This window comes from Heptranchias perlo, chromosome 28 (genome assembly GCF_035084215.1).
Source record: "Heptranchias perlo isolate sHepPer1 chromosome 28, sHepPer1.hap1, whole genome shotgun sequence".
NCBI lineage: Eukaryota > Metazoa > Chordata > Chondrichthyes > Hexanchiformes > Hexanchidae > Heptranchias > Heptranchias perlo.
The window spans coordinates 41413898-41437113 of record NC_090352.1 but is presented as its reverse complement, the minus strand read 5'-3'; the positions used below and the strand labels follow the sequence as shown (position 1 = coordinate 41437113).

Below are 23216 nucleotides of genomic sequence, written 5' to 3'. Positions count from 1 at the left end.
TCAGTCTGGTAAACCTTCGTTGCATTCCCTCCATGGCAAGGACAGCCTTCCTCAGATAAGGAGACCAAAACTGCACACAATACTCCAGATGTGGTCTCACCAAGGCCCTGTATAACTGCAGTAAGACATCCCTGCTCCTGTACTCAAATTCTCTTGCAATGAAGGCCAACATACCATTCGCCTTCCTAACTGCTTGCTGCACCTGAATGCTCGCTTTCAGTGACTGGTGTACAAGGACACCCAGGTCTCGTTGCACCTCCCCTTTTCCCAATCTATCACCATTCAGATAATAATCTGCCTTTCTGTTTTTACAACCACACTGGATAACCTCACATTTATCCACGTTACACTGCATCTGCCATGTTCTTGCCCACTCACCCAACTTGTCTAAATCACATTGGAGCCTCTTTGCATCCTCCTCACAGCTCACATTCCACCCAAGCTTTGGGTCGTCTGCAAACTTGGAAATGTTACATTCAGTTCCCTCATCCAAATTATTGATATATATTGTGAATAGCTGGGGCCCAAGCACTGATCCCTGCGGTACCCCACTAGTCACCACCTGCCACCCCGAAAAAGACCCGTTTATTCCTACTCTCTGTTTCCTGTCCGTCAACCAATTCTCAATCCATGCCAATATATTCCCCCCAATCCCATGTGCTTTAATTTTGCACACTAACCTCTTGTGTGGGACCTTAACAAAAACCTTCTGAAAATCCAAGTACACCACATACACTGGTTCTCCCCTATCTATTCTACTCGTTACATCCTCAAAAAACGCCAGTAGATTTATTAAGCATGATTTCTCTTTCATAAACCCATGTTGACTTTGTCCAATCCCATTAATGCCTCCCAAGTGTTCTGTAATCACATCTTTTATAATGGACTCGAGCATTTTCCGCACGACTGATGTTAGCCTAACTGGTCTGTAAATCCCTGTTTTTTCTCTCCCTCCTTTTTTAAATAGTGGGGTTACATTTTCCACCCTCCAATCTGTAGGAACTGTTCCAGAGTCGATAGAATTTTGGAAGATGATCACCAATGCATCCACTATTTCCAGGGCCACTTCCTTTAGTACTCTGGGATGTAGATTATCAGGCCCTGGGGATTTGTCAGCCTTTAACCCCATTAATTTCCCGAGCACTATTTTTTTTACTAATACTGGTTTCCTTTAGTTCCTCCCTCTCACTGGACCCTTGGTTCCTTAACATTTCTGGGAGGTTATTTGTGTCCTCCTTTGTGAAGACAGAACCAAAGTATGTGGTTAATTGTTCTGCCATTTCTTTGTTCCTCATTATAATTTCCCCCATTTCTGACTGTAAGGGACCTACATTTGTCTTCACTAATCTTTTTCTCTTGACATATTTAAAGAAGCTTTTACAGTCAGTTTTTATGTTCCCTGCTAGTTTACTCTCATACTCTATTTTTCCCCTCTTAATCAATCTCTTTGTCCTCCTTTGCTGAATTCCAAACTGCTCCCAATCCTCAGGCTTGCCGCTTTTTCTGGCAATTTTATGTCTCCTCTTTGGATCTAGTACTATCCCTAATTTCTTTTGTAAGCCACGGTTGAGCCACCTTTCCTGTTTTATTTTTGCGCCAGACAGGAATGAATAATTGTTGTAATTCTTGCACACGTTCTTTAAATATTAGCCATTGCCTATCCACCGTCATCCCTTTTAGTAAAGTTCCCCAATCTATCATAGCCAACTCGCACCTCATACTTTCGTAATTTCCTTTATTTAGATTCAGGATCCTAATTTTGGATTCAACTACTTCACTCTCCATCTTAATGAGGAATTCTATCATGTATTGATCGCTTTTCCCTAAGGGACCCCGCACAACAAGATTGTTAATTAATCCTTTCTCATTGCACAATACCCAGTCTAGGATCGCCTGTTCTCTGGTCGGTTCCTCAACGTATTGGTCTCGAAAACCATCACGTACACACTCCAGGAATTCCTCCCCCACAGTATTATTGCTAATTTGGTTTGACCAATCTTTATTTAGATTAAAGTCACCCATGATTATAGTTGTACCCTTCTTGCATGCGTCTCTAATTTCATAGAATCATAGAATCATAGAAGCTACAACATGGAAACAGGCCCTTCGGCCCAACATGCCCATGTCGCCCAGTTTATACCACTAAGCTAGTCCCAATTGCCTGCACTTGGCCCATATCCCTCTATACCCATCTTACCCATGTAACTGTCCAAATGCTTTTTAAAAGACAAAATTGTACCCGCCTCTACTACTGCCTCTGGCAGCTCGTTCCAGACACTCACCACCCTTTGAGTGAAAAAATTGCCCCTCTGGACCCTATTGTATCTCTCCCCTCTCACCTTAAGTCTATGCCCCCTCGTTATAGACTCCCCTACCTTTGGGAAAAGATTTTAACTATCGACCTTATCTATGCTCCTCATTATTTTATAGACTTCTATAAGATCACCCCTTAACCTCCTACTCTCCAGGGAAAAAAGTCCCAGTCTGTCTAACCTCTCCCTGTAAGTCAAACCATCAAGTCCCGGTAGCATCCTAGTAAATCTTTTCTGCACTCTTTCTAGTTTAATAATATCCTTTCTATAATAGGGTGACCAGAACTCCAAGTGTGGCCTCACCAATGCCCTGTACAACTTCAACAAGACATCCCAACTCCTGCATTCAATGTTCTGACCAATGAAACCAAGCATGCCGAATGCCTTCTTCACCACCCTATCCACCTGTGACTCCACTTTCAAGGAGCTATGAATCTGTACTCCTCGATCTCTTTGTTCTATAACTCTCCCCAACGCCCTACCATTAACGGAGTAGGTCCTGGCCCGATTCGATCTACCAAAATGCATCACCTCACATTTATCTAAATTAAACTCCATCTGCCATTCATCGGCCCACTGGCCCAATTGATCAAGATCCCGTTGCAATCCCAGATAACCTTCTTCACTGTCCACAATGCCACCAATCTTGGTGTCATCTGCAAACTTACTAACCATGCCTCCTAAATTCTCATCCAAATCATTAATATAAATAACAAATAACAGCGGACCCAGCACCGATCCCTGAGGCACACCGCTGGACACAGGCATCCAGTTTGAAAAACAACCCTCTACAACCACCCTCTGTCTTCTGTCGTCAAGCCAATTTTGTATCCAATTGGCTACCTCACCTTGGATCCCATGAGATTTAACCTTATGTAACAACCTACCATGCGGTACCTTGTCAAATGCTTTGCTGAAGTCCATGTAGACCACGTCTACTGCACAGCCCTCATCTATCTTCTTGGTTACCCCTTCAAAAAACTCAATCAAATTCGTGAGACATGATTTTCCTCTCACAAAACCATGCTGACTGTTCCTAATTAGTCCCTGCCTCTCCAAATGCCTGTAGATCCTGTCCCTCAGAATACCCTCTAACAACTTACCCACTACAGATGTCAGGCTCACTGGTCTGTAGTTCCCAGGCTTTTCCCTGCCGCCCTTCTTAAACAAAGGCACAACATTTGCTACCCTCCAATCTTCAGGCACCTCACCTGTAGCGGTGGATGATTCAAATATCTCTGCTAGGGGACCCGCAATTTCCTCCCTAACCTCCCATAACGTCCTGGGATACATTTCATCAGGTCCCGGAGATTTATCTACCTTGATGCGCGTTAAGACTTCCAGCACCTCCCTCTCTGTAATATGTCCACTCCTCAAGACATCACTATTTATTTCCCCAAGTTCCCTAACATCCATGCCTTTCTCAACCGTAAATACCGATGTGAAATATTCATTCAGGATCTCACCCATTTCTTGTGGTTCCGCACATAGATGACCTTGTTGATCCTTAAGAGGCCCTACTCTCTCCCTAGTTACCCTTTTGCCCTTTATGTATTTGTAGAAGCTCTTTGGATTCCTGTTTAATGCCCTCCCCTACATCTCCACTACTGTTTGGGGGCCTATAGACAACCCCCACCAACGTTTTCTGCCCCTTGGTGTTTCTTAGCTCCGCCCATACAGATTCCACAACGTGATTTTCCGAACCAATATCCTTCCTCACTATTGCATTGATTTCCTCCTTTACTAACATTGATACCCCACCTCCTTTCCCTTTTTGCCTGTCATTCCTAAATATTGAATACCCCTGGATGTTCAGTTCCCATCCTTGGTCACCTGCAGCCATGTCTCCGTAATCGCAACTATATCATAACCGTTAATATCTATCTGCACTGTTAATTCATCTACCTCATTGCGAATACTCCGCGCATTAAGACACAATGCCTTTAGACTTGTCTTTTTAAGATTGCTGGTCATCTTAGCTTTATTTTGCACTATGGCCCTATTTGTTTTTCGCCCTTGTTTTCTCTGCCTTCCACTATTGCTTCTTCCCTTTCTGTCTTGTTTCTATCCTTGTTTCCCCCTCCTCTGTCTCCCTGCTCAGGTTCTCATCCCCCTGCCATCCTAGTTTAAACCTTCCCCAACAGCACTAACAAACACCCCCGCGAGGACATCGGTTCCGGTCCTGCTCAGGTGTAACCCGTCCCACTTGTACAGATCCCACCTTCCCCAGAACCGGTCCCAATGTCCCAGGAATCTAAATCCCTCCTTCCTGCACCATCCCTGCAGCCACGCATTCATCTGGTCTATTCTCCTGTTCCAATACTCACTAGCACGTGGCAGTGGTAGTAATCCTGAGATCACTACCTTTGAGGTCCTGCTTTTTAATTTATCTCCTAACTCCTTAAATTCACCTTGCAGGACCTCATCCCTTTTTTTTAAACCTATGTCGTTGGTACCGATATGGACCACGACTTCTGGCTGTTCACCCTCCCCCTCCAGAATGCCCTGCAGCCGCTCTGTGACATCCTTGACCCTAGCATCAAGGAGGCAACATACCATCCTGGAGTCACGTTTGCGGCCGCAGAAACGCCTATCTGTTCCCCTTACAATTGAATCCCCTATCACTATAGCCCTGCCACTCTTATTCCTCCCCTCCTGTGCAGCAGAGCCACCTGTGATGCCACGAACTTGGCTCTTGCTGCTTTCCCCTGATAAGCCATCTCTCCCACATTATCCAAAGCGGTATATCTGTTTGAGAAGGAGATGGCCCCAGGGGACTCCTGCTCTAGTCCTTTTACCCTGCCTGGCGGTCACCCATTTCCTTTCTGCCTGCGTAATCTTTACCTGCGGTGTGACCACCTCACTAAACGTGCTATCCACGATAATCTCAGCATTGCGGATGCTCCACAGTGAATCCACTCGCAGCTCCAGCTCCAGCTCCGAAATGCTGCAGCTGGACACACTTCCTGCACACATGATCGCCAGGGACACCGGTAGTGTCCATGACTTCCCACATAGTGCAGGAGGACCATATCACGGGTGCGAGTTCTGCTGCCATGACTTGCCTTAGATTTACACTGCGCTCACCTCTCGGACTCTCTTCCCGCTCTTGGACTCTCCTTTTGCACCGAGTTCACCTCTCAGACTCTCTTTCCGCTCTCGGGAATCTCCTTTTACACTGCGCTCACTTCTCGGAACTCTCCTTTCACACTGTGCTCACCTCTCGGACTCACCTTTTACACTGCGCTCACCCCTTGGACTCTCCTCTCGCTCTCGGGACTCTCCTTTTACACCGCGCTCACCTCTCGGACTCTCCTCTCGCTCTCGGACTCTCCTCCCGCTCTCATGACTCTCCTTTTACACTGCGCTCACCCCTCGGACTCTCCTTTTACACCACGCTCACCTCTCGGACTCTCCTCTCGCTCTCGAACTCTCCTTTTACACTGTGTTCACCTTTCGGACTCTCCTCCCGCTCTCGGACTCTCCTTTTACACTCCGCTCACCTCTCTACCTTTCTACCATCATTTCCCACAACATCTTCAAGTCATTGGTGTGGAAATTTTAATCATCAACCAAGCCTTTAATTTTGTACCAAACAATTGTTTTGTCAGTGTTGAACTTCAGTTTCAAAGATGAACGAACCTGTTGCCCTGCAAGGTGTTGCTTTATTTTGACAGATGTTCCTGCTTGAAATACTAGGACTTGTCCAGTCTGGCTATGTCGAGGGGCACCAGCAATGTACAGGTGTTGCTCATTCACTCCCTTTACTGTAGCTACACTGTACCCTGCATTGTAGAAGAAACAGACATTAATTGAACTATAGAGATAAGAGAAACTGGAAATCTAAAATAAAAGCATGAAGTGTTGGAAATATGCACCAGATCCATCAGCATCTGGAAAGAGAAAAGGTAAGTAAACATTTCAGGTGGGGACCCTTCTTCAGAAATAATACAGGAATGCCAGCAAACTCTTTTGTGGGACTGACCAAAAAGACGAGGTAAGGCAGGTGAAGGTCACCAGTACAGATATTATATTGAGTTACATTGAATCTACAGCAAAGAAACAGGCCATTCGGCCCAACTGGTCTCTGCCAGCATTTATGCTCCACACGAGCCTCTTCCCTTCCTACTTCATCTACCCCTATCTATTCCTTTCTCCTTCGTGTGCTTTTCTAGCTTCCCCTTAAATGCATCTATGCTATTTGCCTCAACTGCTCCTTGTGGTAGCGCGTTCTACATTCTTAACATTCTTTGGGTAAAGAAGTTTCTCCTGAATTCACTATTGGATTTATCAGTGATTATTTTATATTGATGACTTCTAGTTTTGGACTCCCCCACAAGTGGAAACATTTTTTCTACGTCTACCCTATCGAGCCCTTTCATTATCTTAAAGACCTCTGTAAGGTCATCCCTCAGCTTTTTCTTTTCGAGAGAAAAAAGCCCCAGCCTGTTTAGTCTTTCCTGATAAGTACATCATCTCAGTTCTGGTATCATCCTTGTGAATCTTTTTTGCACCATCTCCAATATTTCTATATCCTTTTTATAATATGGAGGCTGGTCCTGTGCACAGTGCTCCAAGTGTGATCTAACCAAGGTTCTATATAAGTTTAATATAGCTTCCCTGCTTTTCAATTCTATCCCTCCAGAAATGAACCCCAGTGCTTGGGGGTTTGCCTTTTTTATGGCCTTATTAACCTGCATTGTTACTTTTAATGATTTGTGTATCTGTATCCTGAGATCCCTTTGCTCCTCTAAACCGTTTAGACTCTTATTATCCAAGTAATATGGCCTCCTTATTCTTCCTACCAAAATCCACCACCTCACACTTATTTATATTGAAATTCATTTGCCAATTACACACCCATTCTGCACGTTTATTAATGTCTTCATACACTTTAACGCATTCTTCCTTTGTACTAACTACACACCCCAATTTTGTGTCGTCCACAAATTTTGAAATTGTACTTCCCACTCCCAAGTCCAAATCGTTGATGTAAATTGTGAACAACAGTGGTCCCAGCACCGATCCCTGTGGAACACCACTTCCCACTATTTGCCAGTCTGAGTTGCTACCCTTAACCCTTATTCTTTGTTTTCTGTTTTGTAGCCAGCTTGCTATTCATTCTGCTATCTGTCCCCTGACTCCACGTGCTCTGGCCTTAGTCATGAGTCTACAATGTGGTACCTTATCGAAGGCCTTTTGAAAACCCAAATATATTACATCTACTGCATTACCCTTGACTACTCTTTCTGTTACTTCTTCAAAGAATTCAGTAAGCTTGGTCAAGCATGACTTTCCCTTCTGAAATCCATGCTGACTATTCTTTATTATACTTTCGCTTTCTAGATGTTTTTCTATTACATCTTTGAGTAAAGATTCCATTACCTTTCCTACCACCGACATTAAGCTAATTGGTCTATAGTTCCCTGGAATGGTTCTATCTCCCTTTTTAAATATAGGAATCACATTAACTGTCCGCCAGTCCTGTGGCACTATTCCATTTTCTAATAAATTTTTATATGTATATGTAATAGTGCCTCTGCCATCTCCTCCCCAACTTATTTTAATATGCGCGGATGCAATCCATCCGGATCAGGGGTTTTATCCTCTTTAAGTTTGATTAGTTTATTAATTATCTCCCCCCTTTCTATCTTAAATGTCTTTATAGCTTTTTTGATCTCTTCTTCTAATGTCATGCCCACCATGTTAGTCTCCCTGGTAAATACTGAGGCAAAGTAATTAATTAATATTTCTGCCATTTCACTGTCATTGCCTGAGTTTATCAAGTGTGTCCCTTAGTGGCCCTATCCCTATCCTGATTTTTCTTTTGTTATTTATGTGTCTGTAGAATACCCAACTATTTCTTTTTAGGGGGGAAGGAGCTAAATACGATTAAAATCACTAAGGAATTGGTACTCAGTAAATTAATGGGACTCAAGGCGGATAAATCCCCTGGACCTGATGGCTTACATCCTAGGGTCTTAAGGGAAGTGGCAGTAGGGATTGTGGATGCTTTGGTAATAATTTTCCAAAATTCTCTGGACTCGGCAAAGGTCCCGGCAGATTGGAAAACTGCTAATGTAACACCCTTATTTAAAAAGGGTAGTAGGCAGAAGGCTGGAAATTATAGACCAGTTAGCCTAACATCTGTGGTGAGTAAAAGTTTGGAGTCTATTATTAAGGAGACAGTAGCGGAACATTTTGATAAACATAATTTAATAGGACAAAGTCAGCATGGCTTTATGAAGGGGAAGTCATGTCTGACAAATTTGCTTGAGTTCTTTGAGGACATAACGTACAGGGTGGATAAAGGGGAACCAGTGGACGCAGTGTATTTAGACTTCCAGAAGGCATTCGACAAGGTGCCACATAAAAGATTATTGCTCAAGATAAAGGGCTCGAATTTAGCAGGCCTGCGGGTTCCCAGCGGGTGGTCCTCCGGGAGCGTGGTCAACACGCTCGGCGAAATTGGTGGGTTGCCCGCGCGATCGTAGCAGGCAACCCACTAATAGGAATCAATTACCTGCTCCTCCGGGGTCCACGGCGCTGGCCTGCGCGTCGGTCGGGCTGCGCATGCGCAGTACGATCTGTCAGCTGGAGGCTCTCTAGTTAAAGGGGCAGTCCTCCACTGACAGATGCTGCAACCAATGGAACAAATTGCAGCATGGAGCAGCCCAGGGGGAAGGCTGCTCCCAGTTTAATGATGCCTCACCCCAGCTATCATCAGATGGGGTGAGGAGGAGGGGGAGGACACAGATCTTCCACCCGGCGGGCGGGAGGAAGCGGCCTGCCTCTGCCACCAAGAAGGCCTGGCTCGAGGTGGCAGAGGGGGTCACCTGCGCCACCAACATATGGCCCACCTGCTTACAGTGCAGGAGGCGCTGCAATGACCGCAGTAGGTCAGCCGCAGTGAGAACACGAAGTCTTTCCCCTACACTCCGTCTGCCACAACACTGCCCCCACCCCACATCTCCTTCGGCACCACCAACACTATTCTGTAATATCACCCTTCATACCCACTCAAACCCCATCCTCATCTTACCTCCACCTACTCACCTCGCCAGTACTCATCCTGCCACTAACACGCAACCCAATCCTCATACAATCTCATTGCTCCATCCCATACTCATCCTCTCATGCATCTCCCTCACGGCCAGCCTCACTCAACCTGCCACCACCTGTGCTGCAGCCACAGGGCATGCATCACATATGTGCAGTAGGCAGCGTAAGGCAAACGTGTCGTGAGCATGAAGGGGGTGCACAAGGGTGTCTGAGGGTTTGTCATGGGTGTTACCTATATTGAATTTCAGAGCAACAAACAGCACACATTATATTGACACCACCACTGCCATGTCTCCGCGAATCCTGTCCATTGTGTCCAATAATGCCCGCTCCTGGGTATCACTATGAGGACCCACCACTGATGCCACCCATCGTGTTACTGCAGAGTAGGTGCAGGTGTATTTGCAGGGCTCGTCCGCGCAGACGACTGAGAGACATCGGCAGTGTAGCCGGCTGCACCCTGGAAGGATGCGGAGGAGAAGGTGTGGAGGGCAGTGGTGACTTTGACAGCGACAGGTAAGCAGTTGGTGCTGGGGCCAGCCAGGAGCAGCTCGGCATGAAAGAGCCTGCAGATCTCCACGACTACATGTCGAGCGAATCTGCGCCTCCCTGTGCACTGCTGCTCGGAGAGGTCCGGGGAGCTGCGCCTCGGTCTGTGGACCCTGTGGCGAGGGTAGTGCCCTCTGCGATGCGTCTCTCTCTGCGGTAGCCCTCCCTCCTGCTGTGCAGGTGGGCGTGCAACAACACCGTGTTGGGGGGATCCACGTCTCTGCGGCGGACGGCGTGGACTGCGAGGCTGCTGGGGCTGGTCATGCTCTTCGTCCTCCGAGGGTGTCCACACACCACCCATCTGGCAGGTGTTGGTCTGAGGGGTTGTGCAGGGTAGGTGGGTGGTTCCTCGGACTGGGGCTGCGGTTTCGTGTCGGTCTGTCCTCTGGCTTGGCGGGGGGTGGTGGGGGGCAGGGGTTGCCCTATGTGACGCGGTGGCCTCCTGCGTGGGTGAGGGCTGTCCCCCGTGGAGTGCACCTTGGCACTTGCCACAGGCTGCTGGCTGCAACACGCCTGGTTGGAGAGAGACTGTTTCCCCCAGTGTGTGAAGCTCACTGCCTTGAACCTAAAATCCCACACTTCCTCTTTTGACAGCTGATTCAGCTCATTAACTGACCTCAACAAGCAAGGTAAGTACACTCAAGTGGAACCCCGCTGGCTTTAATTGCCTGCGGGATTCCCACCAGCGGGGCTTGCACGCGCAGCCCCGCACGTCAGCGCGGTACCCGGAAGTGGCCGGGATTTCGTCGCGATCCGGTCACGTGACCGGATATCGGGATTTTCCGGGCCCCCCGCTGGAAACCCGCCGGAAACCCGACGCCAAAATCGAGCCCAAAGAATCACGAGATTGGGGGTAATATTCCAGCATGGGTGGAGGATTGGTTATCTAACAGGAAGCAGAGAGTTAGGATAAATGGTTCATTCTCGGACTGGCAACCAGTAGCCAGTGGTGTTCTGCAGGGGTTGGTGCTGGGTCCCCAACTCTTTACAATCTATATTAACGATTTGGAGGAGGGGACCGAGTGTAACATATCAAAGTTTGCAGATGATACAAAGATGGGAGGGAAAGTAGAGAGTGAGGAGGACATAAAAAACCTACAAAGGTATATAGACAGGCTGGGTGAGTGGGCGGAGATTTGGCAGATGCAATACAATATTGGAAAATGCGAGGTTATGCACTTTGGCAGGAAAAATCAGAGAGCAAGTTATTATCTTAATGGCGAGAAACTGGAAAGTACTGCAGTACAAAGGGATCTGGGGGTCCTAGTGCAAGAAAATCAAAAAGTTAGTATGCAGGTGCAGCAGGTGATCAAGAAGGCCAACGGAATGTTGGCTTTTATTGCTAGGGGGATAGAATATAAAAACAGGGAGGTATTGCTGCAGTTATATAAGGTATTGGTGAGACCGCACCTGGAATACTGCATACAGTTTTGGTGTCCATACTTAAGAAAAGACATACTTGCTCTCGAGGCAGTACAAAGAAGGTTCACTCGGTTAATCCCGGGGATGAGGGGGTGGACATATGAGGAGAGGTTGAGTAGATTGGGACTCTACTCATTGGAGTTCAGAAGAATGAGAGGCGATCTTATTGAAACATATAAGATTGTGAAGGGGCTTGATCGGGTGGATGCGGTAAGGATGTTCCCAAGGATGGGTGAAACTAGAACTAGGGGGCATAATCTTAGAATAAGGGGCTGCTCTTTCAAAACTGAGATGAGGAGAAACTTCTTCACTCAGAGGGTAGTAGGTCTGTGGAATTTGCTGCCCCAGGAAGCTGTGGAAGCTACATCATTAAATAAATTTGAAACAGAAATAGAGTTTCCTAGAAGTAAAGGGAATTAGGGGTTACGGGGAGCGGGCAGGAAATTGGACATGAATTTAAATTTGAGGTTAGGATCAGATCAGCCATGATCTTATTGAATGGCGGAGCAGGCTCGAGGGGCCGATTGGCCTACTCCTGCTCCTATTTCTTATGTTCTTATATTCTTTGATAAAAATAGATAAAGATTGGCAGTACTTAAAGTAGAAAAGTCACTTGGTCCAGATGGGATGCATCCTAGGTTACTGAGGGCAGTAAGGGTGGAAATTGAGGAGGCTCTGGCCACAATCTTCCGATCCTTCTTAGATATGGGGATGGTGCCGAAGGACTGGAGGATTGCAAACGTTACACCCCTGTTCAAAAAAGGGGAGAGGGATAAACCCGCCAATTACAGACCAGTCAGCCTAACGTCAGTAGTGAGGAAACTTTTAGGAACAATAATCCAGGACAAAGTAAATTGGCACTTGGAAAAGTATGGGCTAATAAATGAAAGTCAGCACGGATTTGTTAAAGCAAAATCGTGCTTGACTAACTTGATTGAGTTCTTTGATGAAGTAACGGAGAGTGCTGATGAGGTTGATGTTGTGAAAAATGGACTTTCAAAAGCATTTGATAAAGTACCACATAATACACTTGTTAGCAAAATTAAAGCCCATGGGATTAAAGGGACAGTGGCAGCATGGATACAAAATTAGCTAAGGGACAGAAAGCAGAAAGTAGTGATGAACAATGGTTTTTCAGACTAGAGGGAAGTATACAGTGGTGTTCCCCAGGGGTCAGTATTAGGACAATTGCTCTTTTTGATATATATTAATGACGTGGACTTGGGTATAGAGGGTATAATTTCAAAGATTGCAGTTGACATGAAACTCAGAAATGTAGTAAAAAATGTGGAGGATAGACATAGACAGACTGGTGAAATGGGCAGACACATGGCAGATGAAATTTAACGCAGAGAATTGTGAAGTGATGCATTTTGATAGGAAGAATGAGGAGAGCCAATATAAACTAAATGATACAATTTTAAAGGGGAACTGAGAGGCCTGGGGGTGCACGTACACAAATCTTTGAAGGTGGCAGGACAAGTTAAGAAGGCTGTTAAAAAAGCATATGAGATCCTGGGCTTTATTAATAGAGGCATACAGTACAAAAGTAAGGAAGTTATGCTAAACCTTTATAAAACACTGGTTAGGCCTCAGCTGGAGTACTGTTTTCAATTCTGGGCACCACATTTTAGGAAGGATGTCAAAGCTTTAGAGAGGGTGCAGAAGAGATTTACAAAAAGGTGCCAGAGATGAAGACACAAAAGACATATCAGAAATAGTGGCGAACCAAAGGTCTAATGAGAATGAGGAACTTAAAGTAATTAAGATTAATAAAGAAAAATTACTGGAGAAATTAATGGGACTAACAGCTAACAAATCTCCTGGATCTGATGGCCTATATCCTAGGTTTGTAAAAGAGGTGACTGCAGAGATAGTAGATGCATTGGTTTTGATCTTCCAGAATGGACCCTGTGGATTAGAAGGCAGCAAATGTAGCCCTGCTATTCAAGAAGAGGGAGAGAGAAAACAGGGAACTATAGGCCAGTTAGCCTGATATCAGTAGTAGGGAAAATGCTAGAATCTATTATTAAGGATGTAGTAACAGGGCACTTAGAAAATCACAATATGATTAGACAGAGTCAACAGGGTTTTATGAAAGGGAACACATGATTGACAAATTTATTAGAATTTTTTTAGGGTGTAACTAGCAGGGTAGATAAGGGGGAACCAGTGGATGTGGTATATTTGGATATTCAAAAGGCATTCAATAAGGTGCCACACATGAGGTTGTTACACAAGCTTAGGGCTCATGGGATTGGGGGTAATATATTAGCATGGATTGAGGACTCGTTAACGGACAGAAAAGAGAGTAGCAATAAATGGGTCAATTTTCTGGTTGGCAGGCTGTAACTAGTGGGGTGTCACAAGGATCAGTGCTTGGGCCTCAGCTGTTTACAATATATATCAATGTCGTAGATGAGGGGACCGAGTGTAATGTATCCAAGTTTGCTAATGATACAAAGCTAGGTGGGAAAGTAAGCTGTGAGGAGGACGCAAAGAGGCTGCAAAGGGATATGAACGGGTTATGTGAGTGGGTGAGAAGGTGGCAGGCGGAGTATAATGTGGGAAAATGTGAAATTATCCACTTTGGTAGGAAGAATAGAAAAGCAGAATATTTTTTAAAAGGTGAGAGACTAAGAAATGTTGTTAGTCAGAGGGATTTGGGTGACCTCGTACACTAATCACAAAAAGTTAACATGCAGGTATAGCAAGCAATTAGGAAGGCAAATGGTATGTTAGCCTTTATTGCAAGGAGGTCTTGCTGCAATTATATAGGGCTCTGGTGAGACCACAACTGGTGTACTGTGTACAGTTTTGGTCTCCTTACCCAAGGAAGGATATACATGCCTTAGAGGGGGGTGTAATGAAGAGTCACTAGATTGATTCCTGGGATGAGAGGGTTGTCCTATGAGGAGAGATAATGCTGAATGGGCCTATATTCTCTGGAGTTTAGAAGAATGAGAGGTGATCTCATTGAAACATATAAAATTCTTAGAGGGCTTGACATAGTAAATGCTGAGTGGCTGTTTCCCCTGGCTGGAAAATCTAGAACTAGGGGTCACAGTCTCAAGATAAGGGGTCAGCCATTTAGGATCATGATGAGGAAAGATTTATTCACTCAGAGGGTTGTGAATCTTTGGAATTCTCTATCCCAGAGGGCTGTGGATGCTCAGTCGTTGAGTATATTCAAGACTGAGATCGCTAGATTTTTGGACACTAAGCGAATCAAGGGATATGGGGAAAGTGGAGTTGAGGCAGAAGATCAACCATGATCTTATTGAATGGCGGAGCAGGCTCGAGGGGCCCTATGGCCTACTCCTATTCCTATTTCTTATGTTCTTATGAGGGACTACAGTTATGTGGAGTGACTGGAGAAGCTGGGGTTGTTCTCCTTAGAACAGAGAAGGTTAAGGAGAGATTTGATAGAGGTGTTCAAAATCATGAACTGTTTCGACAGAGTAAATAAGGAGCAACTGTTTCCAGTGGCAGAAGGGTCGGTAACCAGAGGACACAGATTTAGGGTGATTGGCAAAAGAGCCAGAGGCAACATGAGGAAACATTTTTTTACGCAGCATGTTGTAATGATCTGGAATGCACTTACTGAAAGATGGTGGAAGCAGATTCTGTAGTAACTTTTAAAAGGGAATTGGATGAATACTTGAAGGGAAAAAATTTACATGGCTATGGGGAAAAAGCTGGGGAATGTGACTAATTAGATAGCTCTTTTAGAGAGCCGGCACAGGCACAATAGTCTGAATGGCCTCCTCCTGTGCTGTACCTATGATTAATAGACTATACACATCTAGAGTTAGCCCATAAATAGACTAGACACACCTAGAGTTAGCCTATAAATCATAGAAGCATAGAAAGTTACGGCACAGAAGGAGACCATTCGGCCCATCGTGTCCATGCCGGCCAAAAAAGAGCTATCTAGCTTAATCCCACTTTCCAGCACTTGGTCCGTAGACTTCAGGTTACAGCACTTCAGGTGTACATCCAAGTATTTTTTAAATGAGTTGAGGGTTTCTGCCTCTGCCACCCTTTCAGGCAGTGAGTTCCAGACCCTCATCACCCTCTGGGTGAAACAATTTCTCCTCAGCTCCCCTCTAATTCTTCTACCAATTACTTTAAATCTATGCCCCCTGGTCACTGACCCCTCTGCGAAGGGAAATAGGTCCTCCCTTTCCACTCTATCTAGTCCCATCATAATTTTATATACCTCAATTAAATCTCCCCTCAGCCACCTTTGTTCCAAAGAAAACAACCCCAGCCTATCCAATATTTTCTAATGGCTAAAATTCCCCAACCTTGGCAACATCCTCGTAAATCTCCTTTGTACCCTCTCTAGTGCAATCACATCCTTCCTGTAATATGGTGAACAAAACTGTACTCAGTACTCAAGCTGTGGCCTAACCAATGTTTTATGCAGTTCTAGCATAACCTCCCTGCTCTTATATTATGTGCCTCAGCTAATAAAGGAAAATATCCCTTATGCATTTTTAACCACCTTATCTACCTGTCCTGATACCTTCAGGGATCTGTGAACATGCATTCCAAGGCCCTTTATTCCTCTACACCTCTCAGTATCCTCCCATTTATTGTATACTCCCTTGCCTTGTTTGTCCTCCCCAAATGCATTACCTCACATTTCTCTGGATTGAATTCCATTTGCCACTTCTTTGCCCACCTGACCAGTCCACTGATATCTTTCTTCAGTCTACAGCTTTCCTCCTCACTATCAACCACACGGCCAATTTTTGTATCATCTGCAAACTTCTTGATCAAGCCCCCCACATTCAAGTCCAAATCATTAATACATACCACAAAAAGCAAGAGACCTAGTACTGAGCCTTGCGGGACCCCATTAGAAACAGCCCTCCAGTTGCAAAAACACCCGTCAACCAATACCCTTTGCTTCCTGCCACTGAGCCAATTTTGGATCCAACTAGCCACTTTCCCTTAGATCTCATGGGCTTTTACTTTTCTGACCAGTCTGCCATGTGGGACCTTGTCAAAATCCTTGCTAAAATCCATGTACACTACATCAAACACGTTACTCCCATCGAAAAATTCAATGAAGTTAGTCAGACTCGACCTTCCCTTAACAAATCCATGCTGACTGTCCTTGATTAACCCGTGCCTTTCTAAATGACGATTTATGCTGTCCCTCAGAATCGATTCCAATAATTTGCCCAATAAATAGACTATACACATCTAAAGTTAACACATAAACAGACTATACACATCTAGAGTTAGGCAGAAAAGCCTGAAGGTTTGATTATGTACCCAGACACACTAGATACTTTTTTATCATGATTTCTCTGTACCAGTTTCACAGAAGAGACCAGTGTAACAAAGATTCAGTTCTCATTTGGTAATCATACATTTATGTGTGTGCTGCTGGTTTCCCTGATAGTCAAAGGAGCTAGGAAAGAGAAACAAGAATAGGAATAGCACAGAGAAAGCTACAGCCCTGCCCCAAGTCTTAAATCGATTTGGTGTGAAGATAAATGTACATTTGATATAAATTTATAAGTCAGGCAGCATCAACTCTGTTTCTTTCTCCACAGATGCTGCCTGACTTGCTGAGCTTCTCCAGCATTTTCTATTTTTATTTCAGATTTCCAGCATCCGCAGTATTTTGCTTTTGATATAAATTTATAGTTTGGTTCAGATCCAGTACTTGTTTACATGGTATTGACATGAGTAAGGGTTCTAAGAGTTTCATAAGGAAACTTTAAGTGTTAGGGTGAAACATACCAAGGTAACCATAAGCTGCTGCAAGTGTTCCTTTGGACTCGTTTAGAAACTGTGTGGTTCCTTTCTGTTCGTTGTACACTATTACTCCACCAGTCCAGTCATATGCTCCCACAGCACCAAGCAAAATGTTGCCCTGTGAAGGTCATGACAGAGATATTTACTGCAAAGGAATTAGTAGTAATAATAACTAGGATATTCTCAGAAAAATACATTTTAATTTAATAAAAGAAAATATGTCCCCATGAATTGGTACAATAACTGTACGAAGAGGAAAATGTCACCTCAGTCTGATCACATCACAGCCCATGTGCTGGAGATGAAAAGAGAATGTGGAGTATGATGTCCTATAATAATGGGTGGAAAACTTGCACCAATTCCTTCTGTGCACTAGATCATTGTACCATTGGTACAGCACCACTGCTGTAGTCTGTAAATTCACCAGAGCAATCTAGTGATTTGTTGTGTAAATCAGGGGGTTAAACTGGTCACTAAAGATAAAGATAATCTCATAAGGAGCAGCAGATGGAGTGATGAAGACTGCCACAAGAGGAAGATATAGTGGATGCTTGGGCAGTCTAATATTGGAAACTTCAAAAATATGCTGGGAGCTGAGCAAGAGGTCATCAAGAACGTCATATACCAAAAAGAGTTAGTGTGGTCATGGCCTAGTAAGGAATCTTACAACACCAGGTTATAGTCCAACAGTTGGACAAAAACTGTTGGACTATAACCTGGTGTTGTAAGATTCCTTACATTTGTCCACCCCAGTCCATCACCGGCATCTCCACGTCATGGCCTAGGACATTAGTTTTGACTGCGTGGCCTGAGGTTCTTCACAGGTATGTTGAGTGTGTAGTAGATGGTGTTTCTCCAGTTATTTACCAGAAACACCAACAAACTCACATCAGCTGTGCAAAACATAATTCATTTTTTGTATAATTCTGCAGCAAGAATGAAACCACCTCTACCACCACCCCCTCCAACTCCACCACCACCCACCTCCACCACCACCACCACCTCTACCTACACTACCCACCTCTACCACCCACCAAGGTGGCCCCTGTAGCACATTGGGCTGACTTGATCAACTCATTTAAACATATTTTCAGCACTTCCAGCACACAGCACATTGCATACTGGGAGTGCGCAGGAGTCAGCCGTAATATCCATTACCAGCAGTTCTTAAAGGAATCCTGGTCACCCTAAAGGGGAATGAGTTCAAAACTGAAAAACTGTCAGAGCAAGGAGCAGAGTCAGCAGAACACCATTCCAAGATATAGCGGGAGGGGCATCTGCGAGAGATGCTACAGAAAAAGGTGGATCTTTTTTGAATAGAGGGACACTCTCCAGTCTAGTGTAATACCATTGCAGCCTCAAGGTTGCAGAGGGTGTTGTTAATGCTGTTTCACCTGAGATCTAAGCCTGGGAGAAACTTGCTGGGCTACACAAAGTAGCAGAGGTAAGCATGCTGACATTGCATAATTTTAAAATGTTGTCTTAAAACACTTACCTGTATTCTTGGTGCAGCATCAGTCCAAATAGACATGTCCATGTTTTACCAGAGCGCTCTGCACTCATGCCTTCACAATGCAATTGCCTGTGGTCCATGAAAGTAACAAATACCAAAAACGATGCCCATACCAGTTATCTGTCTGCTGCACGTTCACACAAGTCTGCTGATGTCAGCTTGAGTCATACACATCTTTTCTCACATTCCTTGTGACAACAGATATATTATGCTCACAGGAAAAGGTTGCATATAACTGGCACTAGTATTTGGAGACAAGAGGGGGTTCACTGAAGCTGCAACCTTTGATTCCATATGAGGAGAGGGTCTTGGAAATTCTGGGCATGGATGTCTCCCCCAAGCTCATGGATAGCATCATTTTTTGTTTGTCATTCTTAACCTGCTTATTCACCCTTCATTCATTCATCGTTCACACACAAACGTGCACTGCTGCACACTACACACTATAGCCATGTATAATTCTGTTTCAAATGCTTTGAATTGTTCTTCTTCTGTTCTTCTATATGCCCAGGAGGGAGCCCAAAGAACAGCCTCAACCAAGCACTTCATATCTCCCTGCGCCATCCATTCCTACAGTGGCAAACACCAGCACAGATATTTGCACTCTACAGATGGCTGAGTTATTGAGTTGCAGGAGGGAACACTTGAAGCACAGAGCATGACTCAGGAAGAGCAAGCGCTGGCCAGATAGCCAACTTGAGGGCTGCTGGGGGCCAGGGATTTGGACATCACAGAGTTTGCCAATAAACATAGTTTGCAGGGCAGGTTGAGAAAGCGGTTAAAAAGGTATATGGGATCCTGGGCTTTATAAATAGAGGAATAGAGTACAAAAGTAAGAAAGTCATGATGAGCCTTTATAAAACATTGGTTCGGCCACAGCTGAAGTATTGTGTCCAGTTCTGGGCACCGCACTTTAGGAAAGATGGAAAGGCCTTAGAGAGGGTGCAGAAGAGATTTACTAGAGTGATTCCAGGGATGGGGGACTTTAGTTACGTGAATAGACTGGAGAAGCTGGGGTTGTTCTCCTTGGAACAGAGAAAGTTGAGAGGAGATTTGATAGAGGTATTCAAAATCATGAAAGGTCTAGACAGAGTAAATAGAGAGAAACTGTTCCCATTGGCGGAAGGGTCAAGAACCAGAGGACATAGATTTAAGGTGATTGGCAAAAGAACCAAAGGTGACATGAGGAAAAACTTTTTTACACAGTGAGTGGTTATGATCTGGAATGCACTGCTGGAGGGGGTGTGGAGGCAGATTCAATCATGGCCTTCAAAAGGGAACTGGATAAGTACTTGAAAGGAAAAAATTTGCAGGGCCACGGAGATAAGGCAGGGGAGTGGGATTAGCTGGATTGCTCTTGCATAGAACCGGCACGGACTTGATGGGCCGAATGACCTCCTTACGTGCTGTAACCTTTCTATGATTCTACGGTGGCTCAGCATTAGTAATTCAAGTAGTCAACTGACAGTGTGCCCAGCAGCCTGAGCAATGCTATATGACTACTTGATGGAACTGCAGACCATCACAGAGAACATGGACACTCCAAGACCTTCTGCACCAAAGTTCCTTTTGGACAAGGTCCTAAGTACAACCATTGTTTCCACCACAAATGCTCTAATTGGGGTCCCAAGACCTTGGGTTCCAGCCTACAGCAATCTGTCTTGTCTGGATTCACCATGTTGGTGACAGGATAACACAGGACTTCAACAAAATCACTGCTACCCAGTGGATGCACCCAACCCACACACTGGTCAAGCTGAGAGAGTGCCCAGCAGCATGGCAATAGTAGGAGCTGGCACGGATGTTGAAGATATTCATCAGAATAATGGAACATCCGTAAACTCACAAAACTACAGATGTGTCAGATAGCGCGCAGGCCCAGGCATCAATACCCATGGCACATGGGAGATACTGGACCACATCCATCCCTAGAGGCACACAGTGACACACAGCAGCAATTAATGTCACTTCCTCCTCATACTGGGGAAATATTTAGAAGAAGCATACACACCACACTGTCACAAAGGGGAAGTACCGGGGTAAACATACTGAACACACCTGCACCACACATTGTTCAGGTAAATAAAACTCAGCTTAACTGTTACTATAATGTGTTGAGAGACTGAATTTGGATGGGTCTGATTAAGATAGTTGGGGAGAAGTGCTGTTGTGCTCATAAGCACCGTGGACAATGGTGGCAATGGTTTATTTGACAGGGCTGTGGGCATATCTGTATATGACTGCCGCATATTGGTTGTTTCAGGCACTTAAGAGAAGGGGTTTTCGATTCAAACTGCCTTAAAATTCTTGTTGAGTGATCCGTTGTTTATGTGGATATATCTTTTAGCTCAAGTGGAGTTGAGATTGAAGATCAGCCATGATCTTATTGAATGGCGGAGCAGGCTCGAGGGGCCGTATGGCCTACTCCTGCTCCTATTTCTTATGTTCTTGGCCAGCTCATCCTCTGCCTCTGGTTCTTGCTGATTGCCTACTCCTTCCTGCTCCATGACACGGCCCTTTTGCAGGGCATAGTTGTGTTGCTGTGTGCATTCCAGGGGAAATGTGCATTGCAGGTTGGTAGATTTGACAGATATCTAAGGCTGCTGCTTGGAAGGACGCAGTAATGTCAAAGTTCAAGGCAGTGGTTACCTTGACAAGCATTAACAAAGTTACGATTTCAAAAGCACAGAATGAATAGTCCCTGAGAAAACAGGTACGGAAAGCAGGTTTGGGAACAACTTTAAGGAGCCACACAGAGTTCATTTTTGTAAACCAGCAAAGCAACTCAACTGAAAACAGCTAAGGAACAGAGAAGCATTAAAATCGGTGGAAACAAGCATTGTAGCTCCTGGAGAAAGCCGGTTCCTTTTCAGATAAAGGACCCAATATATGTGCCATATAGTGCCTGTTTCAAGCACTCCAGCTGCATTATGGAGGCATCCTCCAATTTTTCATAAAACTTAGGTGTTTAATGAACCTAGCCCACAGCAGGTGTGCAGGTCTCAGAGCACAGGTGCTTCACGAGCATAGTCTCGGGTGCCCTGCACATCAGGCATTTAACAGGCCTCAGCGCCCCATTATACAGGGTCCTAGCGTATTACTGGTTCTATAGGGTCAATTCATCGATCCTGTTCTCCCACTGGGGAGCAGTGCTCAAAGGGAGAGCTGTAACCCAATCTCCATCCGCACATCCTGCTGGGAGCAGGGGATCAGCGGATTACAGTACACGAGAGCAATATATTTGAGATGGTCATAAACTTTAGAACCAGGGAACACGGACTCAAGCTTCGAAGAGGGAAGGAGTTTTCATAGAATCATAAAAATAGGAGCAAGGGAAGGCCATTCAAAATGATCCTGGCTGATCATCTAACTCAATACCCTGTTCCTGCTTTTTCCCCATATCCCTTCAGCATTTGTTTTAACTCATTTGCACAGAGGGTAGAACAGACTATTCAGGGGCAGAGAGTGGGGGAGAAAGTTAAGGAAAGATTGCACAGATTGCAAAGATTTGCGGCAGTGGGTGATTGAGAGCTACTAGTTTTTATGCCCTGCCAAGTGGAGTCTTTACCATTCTTGTACTTTCCTATTTTTATAAATAAAATACAATATGGAAAGTGTGACTTTACATTTTTCTAAAATAGACTTAGTCACAGATTTAATAAAAATTTAACAAAATCTCACATCGGCTGAGTACTGTGCACTAAATCCAGCTTGGGCCAACTCCATCTGAAAGGCACTGATGTTTGCACCCTGGGTACCTGTTGAATCAATGAATAAATAAATAGACAATATAAAACAAAGGCAGTGAAGATGAGCAGTAAATAATGATTCACTAGACCATGGCAGACCTAACAAGTATCACACATAAGGTGCAACAATCATTCATTGGCCCTGAATTTTTGCTGGGATTCTCTCAGTCTCCCACCACAACTCCAGCAGAAGACTGGTGAAACCCCCAAAAAAAGGTCACCAGGTTATACTTCCCAGGACCCCCAAAGACTCTCCAGTCAGTGAGCGTTAGGGAACAGGCTACAACACCAGCTTTTTCTGGACACTCCTGCCTTTGAGTGTCCAGCAAGCATACCAAACATAAACCGAAGCGGGAGCCTGGGATGGCCTCTACCAGCCTCATCTGCATCACTCCATGTTGCTAGGTTGCTGATGGAAGTAAGGATGGAAATTGTGGAGGTACTAGCCATAATCTTCCAATCATCCTTGGATATGGGGGTGGTGCCAGAGGACAGGAGAATTGCAAATGTTACACCCTTGTTCAAAAGAAGGTGCAAGGATAAACCCAGCAACTATAGGCCAGTCAGTTTAACCTCAGTGGTGTGGAAAATTTTAGAAACGATAATCCGGGACAAAATTAACAGTCACTTGGACAAGTGGGGATTAATTAAGGAAAGCCAGCACGGATTTGTTAAAGGCAATTTGTGTCTAACTAACTTGATTGAGTTTTTTGATGAGGTAACAGAGAGGGTCGATAACGGCAATGCGGTTAATGTGGTGTGTATGGACTTCCAAAAGGCATTTGATAAAGTGCCACATAATAGGCTTGGCATCAAAGCTGAAGCCCGTGG

At 44.8% G+C, this 23216-nt stretch overlaps 1 protein-coding gene across 1 annotated transcript in view; it reads right to left on the bottom strand.

Moving 5' to 3' along the window:
• The window catches only part of LOC137299218 (integrin alpha-E-like), a 223693-nt gene that overhangs the window by 118713 nt on the left and 81764 nt on the right, over nucleotides 1-23216 (bottom strand). The window contains exons 12-14 of the mRNA XM_067967881.1: nucleotides 22318-22394; nucleotides 17109-17241; nucleotides 5955-6097 (exon numbers count right to left, since the gene is read on the bottom strand). Coding sequence (XP_067823982.1) covers nucleotides 5955-6097; nucleotides 17109-17241; nucleotides 22318-22394 — 353 coding nt within the window. The remainder of the gene's footprint in view (nucleotides 1-5954; nucleotides 6098-17108; nucleotides 17242-22317; nucleotides 22395-23216) is intronic.